Genomic DNA, 10,961 nt, shown 5'->3' with positions numbered 1-10,961 from the left:
TCCCCTGGAGCCGCCGGAGCTCCTTGGCTCGCGGTGCCGCAGAGCTCCTGTCGCCCCGCGGGATGCGCGGCGAGCTCAGCGCAGGGCACTGCTGGCCACCTCAAGCTCTGCTTCTCGCCCTCTTGGCCCAGGTGTCAATGCCATGCTCAGGAAGGTGGCGGTGGCAGCTGCCTCCAAACCCCACGTGGAGATCCGCCAGGACGGGGACCAGTTCTACATCAAAACTTCTACCACTGTCCGCACCACTGAGATCAACTTCAAAATCGGAGAGAGCTTCGAGGAGGAGACGGTGGATGGACGAAAGTGCAGGGTAGGAGGAGAGATGCTGTGTCTGTGTGTGTGTGCGTGTTACCGAGCTCTTTTTAGATGGGACAAACACATCTGCTGCCAGTGTGCCCAGACAGTGGAATTGCCACTCTTCTTGCCAGAAGCACTCTGGGGGTTCTTGCTGGTCACCACTCCTCTTGTCCCTTGTACAACTTTCTCCCCATTGCAGGTTAAAACTGAAATCTGAAGGCAACAGAGAATGACAGGTGCCAAAAGCAGAGTTTGAGTAACCTGTTTGCCAGAGCGTTTTGTCCTGCTCTTTTTGCTTTCCTCTCCCCTGGAGACCTCAGCTGCAGTGAAAGCTCTCCCTATGCTCTGTCTCTGACAGAAACAAGAGAAATGGTGGAGCAAGGGAGACCTCAAGAGTCAGGTTTTAGTGCACAAACACGACATAACTTTTGTCCTTAATTGAATCAGCTGAGTTCACATGCAGAACTGCAGACTGTTGGTAGTTTGGGGCTGAAATCTTCTTTCATGCCCTTGCAAGTGCATGTGTCCAGTTTGCTGGTCAGGTAACTCTTTAACAGTGACACAGACTTTCAGCTGGTATTATACCACCCGTAGCTGCACCATCTCCTTGAGCAGAAGTGCCTTAGAGGGTATTCACTGATGTGAGCTGAGCTTGATTCCATGTGATACCTGCTCTTCCACTTTTGTAACCACTTCTGTGGCCATGGAGGAGGAGTTAACTCAGCATTATTTGGTGTAGATACATGGGATTTGAAGTATTGGGGAGCTGGGCTGTGGTCAGAGCTGTCTTTGGAGAAGAGTTATCAAAGGCATGGGTTAATTATGCTTTCCGTGGGTACTTGACTCTCACACTTATGAAAGAAGTACATATAAAACTCTTATAAAAGAAGTATGAGTATCAGAATGTAGTCTCAAATAAGGATCCAATTTTAAAAGTGTCCAGTGATGGTGAAATGATTTACTCTCCAAATATGATGTCTCCTAATTCCTGGGCCAGATTCTAAGACAGTTTGCACTCCTAAAAATTCAGAACCTACTGCCTTTGATGCAATCTATGAACTGAAATTTATGAGAACAGGAAGCAGGTCCTGGGAGTCAGTGAACATTTCCAACATCCATTTGATCTCCAGGATGAGTTATCATACATTTAACAGTTTGTTCAGGAAATGTTGTTGGCTTTTTTCATTTATCTTGTTCAGAAAAAGTAGTATTTTAGTGTCTTCATGCATAATGCACATACCATAAATCTGACCTGCTTTCTAGGGAAGGATTTATTGCTGCAGATGGAAAACCAGTAATTATGGGTGTAAGCTATGAAAGTTGGAAAAACCTGAAAGAAATGTGTTTTGTGAAGTAGTAGTAAATTTTTTCCATGTGTTGTGCCATTATTTATAGTCCACTCTCAGGAGTAGGTTGGAGTGCTGTGTCTGTAGAACCAAACTGTGGCCACAGAGCAGAAACTGACAGATAATAAAATCCTACTCCAGAATGTAATTTGCAATATCTGGCAAAATTGCTGACTGGTGATAGATTTTGAGATACTTTATGGGGTTGAGGGTTTTTGTTCTGCCAACTAACTTGATCCATCGTTCATACGAACAAAGAGGGAATCATATGGAGTTGTTCTGCAAGGCATAGCTTCCATTTGAGATGGCTTGTGGGCTTATAAAACCCATTGGTTTGAACAATATTGATCAAGTAAACAGCTGTGTGGGCTTATAAAACCCATTGGTTTGAGCAATATTGACCAAGTAAACAGCTAATTTTAAATCAAAGTAAAGTTATTTTTCCCTTGGAAAGTCTGAGAAGTGCTAACTTGAATTTAGCCAAACATATACACGTATGTGTGTATAATCACAGACTAATGAATGTCTCCCCTGTGTAGTTATAAAGCAATTACTTGCACATTTGTTACAGGACATCCTTCAGCACAGCTGTTCCATTGCACTGTGGAATAATAGTTCAGTGCTAGAATGAAAAGCAACAGAGTCAGGGTTTGCTGTTTGGGAAAGTTAAACAAAACCCTATCCTTTGGGGTTCTTTTCTTTTTCAGGAGGTTCATAGTCAGGATTGAAATACACAGAAAAATGCCCAAGGTTATTTCAATCTCCAGAGCCACAACCTTGAAAAAGTAGCATCACGAACACTGAAATCCTAACGAAGTTTCTTTCATTTAGCTGTGATTTACTCTAGTTTGTTAGCACAGTGTTTAACATGCAGTTAACTTGGCACAGTGCCACAGAGCAGGAAGGATTCCTAGTGACAAACACTGCATTATTTATCAGCCCAACATGATCTATGGGATTGTTTATGCTTTTACACCAAGAGGACTCTGTAGTGATCCATAACAGGTCAGATCAAATCACATGGGTACAGAGAGGCTTGGCAGTGTAGATACTCCATCACCGTATTTCTAAGTGACACTTTTTAGCAACAAACATTGTGTGAAAACTGGGTGGCTGCATCCTGCAAAAACACATTTACCATTACTTTGTTACTGATATTTGACTCTTTCCAACTTAATTCTGATTTCACCACTTTCCACTGATGTCTTTTTCCCTTTGCCTGTGTCTATCTCTGTGTTGCTCCTTTGCTGCAGCAATTCCTGTAGCTCCTGCTCATTGTTGTCTCTCTGTCTCATGCTGCTGGGGAATATAATTGATGTGTTTCCTAATGGTTTTCTCACCCGCAGAGTTTGGCCACTTGGGAGAACGAAAACAAGATCTATTGCAAACAAACTCTCATTGAGGGAGATGGCCCCAAAACATACTGGACTCGAGAATTAGCTAATGATGAGCTGATTTTGGTAAGAATCTTGAACCTTCTCCATACATGCACCGTATTAACTGGGTTTTTTGTTGCTATATAGTGTGACTTATGATTTCTCCTTACTTAACTCCATCTAGAAAACTACCATTTTCATAACCCTCAATTAATGCATCACTCCTTTTCCTTTCTTTTTAATTATTTTTAAAGAGCTAATGGAGATATTTGCACATTCTCATTTGTGCATGACTGTTATAACTCTGGCTGTACTTTTACTGGGAGAGTAATCACAAGTGAGCCACTCCTGCTCTGTAAATTCACACTACCACCAAAGAATCTGCTTGCTTTGTTGCAGCTTTTCTCTGGTGAATGTGAGATCAAGGCAGTTGACCTCATTTCTGGAGAATCTTCTTTTTTAGGCATGGGTATAATGTATTGCTTCTTATCCAGAGCCATGTGGTGTGTCGTGGGAAAGATGTGCGTGTTGTTAGCCTGCTCTAATCTCTCCTGTTTATGAAATATATGCCCTTTACTCCACCACCTTCCCCAATTCTCTGATCATCTCTGAGTGTAGGTCAGGATTGCTTCATGAGTTTCTCAGAAAGACAGGGATCTGCACATTTGCTCTCAGCCAGCATTCCCATGCTGCTTTGTGCCCTTGCACCTGCAGTAGGGTTGCTGCAGCCCTTCCAGCAACACCTCTGCCCCTGCCTCGCCATTTCTGCCACAAATCATGCCATTTATTTATTTAACATCAGACTTCTTTCTGTCAGAGCTGATTTCTCTTCACTGGCTCTCCCCTCAGCAGTCACTCCACATTAAGTTAGCAGGATCCAGACCTCGATGAAGACACAGTAGCCCAGTTCAGCTTGAGTTCAGAATCATCTTACTGCACATGTTCTTACTGGTGAAGTCCAGATAAGTAGTTGATTAGGCTATTATGCCTCATCAGTTTGGAGGTGGAAGACATGGGTAAGAAAACATCAAAGCAGGGAGGTTTTATTTCCAACCAGCACAGTAAGTAACCCTCTGCACTTTAAAAAACAAACAGCCTCCCCAGTGTTTCTCTAAGGCGGTTGGAGTTCTGTTTTTCAGAAACAAAAGCAGGACCCAAACCTAACCAAGCATAAACAGAAAGCTTTTAAGGTGTTCAGATTATTCCAGACATCTTGGAACTGTTCACCCAGCCCTGGTGAGGAGGTGTGTGTTGGGAGTGAACCCACACTGGTTTCTGCTGAGTGAACACCTCCATTCTGGATCATTTCTTCTGACTCAACCACTGGAATTCTTTATGTTACGGCAAAACTTGAGGAGGCAAAGTACTTTGATCTCTATATGTAATACAGTGGACAAAATATATTCTCAATTAGAGTTTTTTCCAGCTTTCTAACAATGTATTGCTGCAGTTTATTGTTTAAGCAACAGGCTAATGAGGCAGCTGTTAAACAAAGTGAACTGCTCTGAGCAAAGCAAGGAAACCAGTCATAATGCAATTGCCTCCTGCAATCAGCAATGTGAACTTACTCTGCTGGGGAACAATTATGAAGTTGGTCAAGAAACCAGAGTGATTCAAAGATTAAAAAGCCATCTAACCTTTTTTTTTCTTGTTTAATACACTCTGTTGAACTTTTCTGAATTAATTATTGTTCCAATTAGGATATAAATGAGAAAAACTTGCTTCTTATGAAAATCTTTCCATTTATAGGAGCTCACAACTTTTGATTTACTGGTTCATTTCCTTGCCATAAAAATATACACATTGCTTCTCATCTGTGTGTGTGCAGAGTCACCTTCCAGTCATTGCATATTGTGTTTAAAAGAACCTAAATAATATGCCTAAAGTTCATTATGGCAAATACTTTTCTTAGCACCACTGATCAAGCCACATCTTGGAAGAACTTTCTGGTTGTTAAGCTAAACCACTGGAAGACCTTGAGCCCTTCAGTGTACAGGAAGCTTTCACTGAATTATTCTAGGAGTGCTTCTTTAACCCACTCCCATTTATCCATTTCCCTTCTAACCTCTGAAAACCACAATGGCACATACTGTTTTGGTCCCAGTCTAGCACCTGATGGAGTGGTGGCTTCATCTCTCTGCTCTTACCTGAAGTTATTCTGTTTTATAGGCAAAGATGTTGTTAACTCTTCTTTGGGAACTCCTGATCCCAAGTCATTTTCCTGGTTTCTAATTGCCCAGACTGATCCCTTTCCCCTCTCTGGCAAGTTAGGACTATGTTCACTGGTTGCAATGTGTGATATTACTGTGGTTGTTATGACAATCAGTGTTTTTTCCCAAGTGATCCAGCTCATTCCCTCTGGTTTTTACTCTTCAATATGATAGGCAATTCCATTCTTCTACCTCTTTTTTTTTGGAGCACAGTGACCCTTTTTGCTTTATGAAATGTTATGACAGTAATTGGTCCTCAGGACAAGTATTTTCAAGTCCTCTTGACATTTGGTGGGGCTGAATGTAGAGATCTTTATAAATCCATGGGTTAACATGTTAAAAATCTTCTGACACCCTAAAGCTCAGCAATGAGGTGTTTCTGGGAGTGATGGTGGTGAGTGGGAGGTCTCTGGTCCTTTGGAGATGTTGAAATGGCCAAAATTAAGCCTTCTGGGAGGCAGCAAAGGGTTCTACTATTTGGAGGGAGACAGAAAAGGGTAAGATACATTTTCTTGTCTGTAGTCCCTAATTTTAAAACCCGAGAATATTTCCATCACTTGGGCTTTAAAAGCTAAACTACCTGAAGTGATTGGCTGAGGTGTGTTCCTCAGCTCTGCAGGGGAATAAAGGAGGAATAGGAGCTCTTAGTGAGAAGACCCATTGGATCTCTTGCCTCTTCAGTGTGTTTGGATTTTTCATCACTCCAGTGAGCAAAGAGTCAACTCAGAGTATTTTATCTTATGCTTGGAAATTTTCCTTGGAGCTAAGACTACAACCCTCCACTTACATCTTCTTTAAAACCAAGATCACAGTGAGAAGAAGAGACCTTTCTTTGTCTTCTCCTTTCTTTCTTCTTCCATCCTCTCAGCTTTGTTGGGGATCTTTAGGACCTGAAATTCATTCTCATTCTGCTTTCTGCCCATATCACTTCAAATATTCAACACTTCCCATCTTCACCCTTTTCAAACCTCCCTACTTACCTAAGAAGTGTTTTCTGTTCCTTTACTCTTGCTGATGTGCTTTGGTAAGTCTCTGCTCCTGTGTCTCTAGCTAAAGAAATCTTTCCAGAAGTCTTGACGCTCCTTCTTAGCTATTACATGCAGTTGCAGAAGAAATCCCGAAAACTCATACCCTGTTTGGAAGAAGTTGCAAGAAAGAATCTAAACTGTGTTAGACTGAAGCACAAGTTGAAAAAAAAGGCTTGGGGTAACAGGCAGGGGAAAGGAATCAGTTTTACTCTGTCAATATTGGCTGCATAAATGTTGGAGCTTTGGCATATCGTTTTGATTGGTGGATCCATTTGATGATCCTACGTTTTCCTACTGGAAGGATGTACTTTTATCTCCAACACAGCATGGTAAATAAAATGCATCACATATAATAAAAACAAGTCAGTGTTGATCTGTCGTGGATACCACAGAGCTGAAAAGAGGAGGCTCAGGGGAGACCTTATCACCCTCTACAGCTCCCTGAAAGGAGGTTGGAGTCAAGTGGAGGTTTGTCTCTGCCAACTCAAACTCTGCCAGGGGAGGTTTAGGTTGGATATTAGGAAGAGATTTTTTACAGAGAGAGTGCTCAGACATTGGAATGTGCTGCCCAGGGAGGTGGTGGATTCACCGTCCCTGAAGGTTTTCAAGCTGAGACTGGATGGGGCACTTAGTGCCATGGTCTAGTAGGCACAGTGGGATTGGACTTGATGGTCTTGGAGGTCTTTTCCAACTCGGTTGATTCTATGATTCTATGAAATAGAAACCATATTACTGTAGAATTATCAATCTTTCTTGCATCCTGGTAGAAGAATCCCTTATGTTCTTCAAAGATATTCCCTTGAAGCAATATGATGGTCTTCCATGCCACATCATGTCCTCTGGTACACAGATGCTGGAAACACAGTAGTTAGCAAAGGTTTTCTTTAGCTTCAGGTCCCACTTGCCTTTAGTTCTTCTTAGCTCCTTGCAGCCTGGAGAATGAAATTGCTCTTATTGGTAGATAAACAATGTTTGGGTCATACAATGGCAGATTTAGGTCTAAAATCCTGTTAGAAAAAGAGTCCTTTCAGCTGAGTAAGGAAAAAAGGATCAAGCTGTGCTCTCTAAAAAAGGATGGCCTGAATGTCTTTGAACATTGCAACTACTTTTATCAGAGCAGTTCATTCTAGTCTCATCTGATCACTTGCTGGGAGTTCAGTGCTGCAGTTTTGGAACTACTGAACAATGTAGATGAAAACAATTACATGTAATATGAAAGTAAGGGAGGGGAAAAAGGAGAGTTCTCCCTTGAAGTCCATATTTCTTTTTCCTGACTGTGTCTTTATATTATATTGCATAATACAATGTATGTAATGCATACAGGGAGTCAGAATATCTGTTTACAACTCCACGTTCATAAACTATACTTGGATTGGAGCAATCAAGATAAGGCCATAACACAGAAATGTCCCTTTACTTGCCCTAAAATGATGATCTGGGACAAAGTGCTTTTTCTTTTATACTCTCTAATGGTTCTGCTGTTGCTGTGTGTTTTTGTCAAGGCTGTTAATGAGCTATCAATCACTTGTGTAAGTCAGAAGAACAAAAGGTCTGTTCTTGCCAAAGTTGAAGGATGCTGCTTACAAATATTAGCTATTCAAATGAGCCACATTTCTATTCAAACTTTATCTGCATTGCTGCTTTCAGGGCTGCTCATGCCTCTGTAGATTGAAGTTTAATCTGGATTTGAAAGTGGATGATTACGGCAGAGGGGCTCTAAAAACAGCCTCTGACCACATTTTACACAGTTCATGTGTCACACAGGGGTTCTCAGAATCAATTATGGCAAGGGTCAAAGATCAGAACATTAGGGGAGTTTCCAGCATGGTTTCTATTCTCCATTCCCTCCCCAGAAAAATCATCCTGTAGCTGATTAAAGCTGGTGAACTGTGGTGCCTAGATGAGCGAGTGAACATTTTTTAAATGATATTGCTGCCTTCCAAAATTAAACCTAGGAGGTGAGAAGGGTCAGTGCAGCTTTGGAAAGGTACTTTGCAGCTGAATGCTGAAATGGATGCCATGCCTAAGCCTTGTGTTGAACAGCATTAAACTGCCCAAGTGGTTCACTTTTCTGTAGCTTTCAGAGTGATCTTAAATAAAATCAGTTATCCAAAGGAGGGTCTACTCATCCTGAGCTCAGCATGAGGGGGGTTGCTGCTGACCTCATTAAAGCAGCCTTGCTGGAAGTTCAGGAGGCTGTAATAATGCATGTGTGTGTGTGTTGCATGGGCCTAATGCTTTAATTTACTCTTTGCCATGAGCAGATTTACGAGGGGGCTTAGGGGATCTACAGCCCCTGCTCACTACTGCAGCCTGGTCTGGGTCACATCCCAAACAAAGAATGAAGCCAAAGCCATTTGCATCTTGAGTGCACCTGATCCTGGATAGAGCCTCTTATAATATCACTTGTAGCTTAGATGTTGGCTGTGCACTGGCTGGCAAGACTATTAGTGGGAGTTGTCTCCTGTTCTTCCCTCTGACATTTATTTGCTGCAGGACTCTGAGGAAACTGTGTAAATTGAGCAGTGCTCAAACACAAATACCCACATTTAGGCCCCTTGGTAAATGACTTGATTTTGCATGGTCAGGATTGATATCCTGAGGAAAAAGAGGTCGTGTGTTGGGTGATTTGCTATTAACAACCATGTTTGAAAGTGGGGGCTGCACCCTCTGTGGATCCATAATGATCATCTGCTTTCCAAAAACACGATAGGAGTCAGGAGGAGAAAGGAAATAGGCACCATGCCTTTGTTGTGAAGATTTATAGCTTTATTCTGGATAATATGAAAGTTTGCACATGGACAAAGCCCTTCTGAGGCTTCATTTAAGCAATATCTTATTTTCTCCATTAGTTTGCTGATGCATTTTTAATTCCTTTTGTAAGTTGCCTTTGCATTTCAGTCAGTCACGAGCAGATAAAGGCATTTTTGCATACACTGGCAGAAGTCATCTTTGCCAGGTGATCGTTTCAATGCCACTCTTGCTAGTCACACTGTGTGCTCCACTTATCACAGAGGCTCCTCAGCAAATGTTTGTAAAGGAGGCCTTCAAAAAGCAGATTTACTCCTACAGAAATATATTGCTGCCCTGTAATTCTCCTTTAATCTCTCATGATGTCAGTGGTCATCAGATTTTGAGTGAACTGAGAGAGGTCAATTGATTGGATTATCCCCCTGCTCAGGCTTTGTTTGTAGTGTGCTTTTGCACTCTTAGCTACAGATTATGACAAGCTAAGTGAAGGAAACCATTCTGCTTTCTGCAGTCATTGCACATTTCAAATCCTATTTTAGATTTAGATAGAAGCTTTGCCTTGGAGCATTTGGGGAGATCAGTGGGACCTTTGCAAGCTGATGTGAAGGTGGTGGTTGAAAATGCTGCACCTTCTCATTGGAGCTGAACTGTAGTTTGGAAGCATTGCACCTTTTTTTTTTAGTTGTTCTGATGAAACTTCACCACCAAATAGCCAGGGTTGCTCACTGTCTGTGGTTTTATTAGGAAGTTCTACTCCTTTGGGTCATGTAAGTCTTCCAAGTCTGCTTGTTCTGATAGGAACTGTCATTTCTTTCAAACCTAAAATTAGAGCCATAGACACTGAAGTGCTTTATCCTAGCCCTGAATACAAGGATTTAAGTGTGAAGGATAGAGGAGTAACAGCCTTTTGATTTGGATCTTCCCCTGATCTTGGGCTCAGCTGTACATTAGACATTTCTGTGAGTACCAAGAAAAGGAATGTAGCAAGCCTGAACACATTCCTCTGTTTTATTTAGCTACATTGAGTAGATTTTTATCAACAGTGATAGTAAGTTAGGATAAGACAGGGAAACACCTTTTACCACATTTAAACCATGTACATAACAATCAAAGCTATTTCTCTATGTGCTTCAGTATGGATTTAGATTATTAATCATCTGAATGGGTATAAGGTATTAAAATCTGAGTGCTAAAAAATACAACTGGTTCCAAAACAGGTCAGAGGCCACATAACCTAAGCTGAGTCTTCAAGGAAAGGAGACCTGGTTGCTTGAGGAGTGCCCAGTGGCTACATGGTATTCCAGAGTTATTGTAATTGGGCTTTGCATGATTTTTATCTCTTTACAATCTAGATTTAAAACTAGCTGTGTGTTAAATTATAGTGGTTTTCCAGACCATGAGACTGGTGTGTTGCAGAGAGTGACAATCCTGATTTCTGTGTATTTGAGTTCCCTAGGTGTGTCCATGTTTTCTGCACTCCATCTTTGTCCTGACAGAGTACTCTGAATGCAGTCATTTGCCTGAAATTTCCAAAGCCCAGCTAGAACTGGATGCTGGAAGTACAAAATGAAGAGCCAGTGTGCTTTGTCACCAGTGTGTCAAGTTGTGACTCTCTGAGTGCACTAGTCAGTCTGTGTGTGCTGAGACACACCCACACTACTGAGCTCTCCCAGCAAGTTACTGTTTGTTCTGTCTTCCTCCTCGAATTTTATCTTTATTTCCACTCTCCCTCCTGTGGGAGTTACAAGGAAGCAATCAAGATCAGTGCCAGTCACACAACACTGATGTCTTAGGAGCAAGCTCTGCCCAGGAGCAGAGGCTCAGAACTGGATGCTGGAATTGCAGACACTCAGTCCTACAGTGACTCCCTTTGTGTGGATCACATCTATTCCAGTCTACTCCTCCCTGCAATGTTCCTTCTCAATACAAGTCTCAACTCAGCACTGGTGAGGC

At 41.9% G+C, this 10,961-nt stretch overlaps 1 protein-coding gene across 1 annotated transcript in view; it reads left to right on the top strand.

The window, feature by feature from the left end:
• The first annotated feature begins 136 nt into the window (after positions 1-136).
• Positions 137-10,961, top strand: part of CRABP1 (cellular retinoic acid binding protein 1) — a 12,927-nt gene continuing 2,102 nt past the window's right edge. Inside the window, exons 1-2 of the mRNA XM_009072746.1 lie at positions 137-310; positions 2,990-3,103. Of these exons, the coding sequence (XP_009070994.1) occupies positions 143-310; positions 2,990-3,103 (282 nt within the window). The 5' untranslated portion in view covers positions 137-142. The remainder of the gene's footprint in view (positions 311-2,989; positions 3,104-10,961) is intronic.

The sequence above is a fragment of the Acanthisitta chloris genome, unplaced genomic scaffold, assembly GCF_000695815.1.
Source record: "Acanthisitta chloris isolate BGI_N310 unplaced genomic scaffold, ASM69581v1 scaffold24094, whole genome shotgun sequence".
NCBI lineage: Eukaryota > Metazoa > Chordata > Aves > Passeriformes > Acanthisittidae > Acanthisitta > Acanthisitta chloris.
The sequence above is the reverse complement of the archived record's forward strand: the minus strand, read 5'-3'. Positions and strand labels throughout refer to the sequence as shown.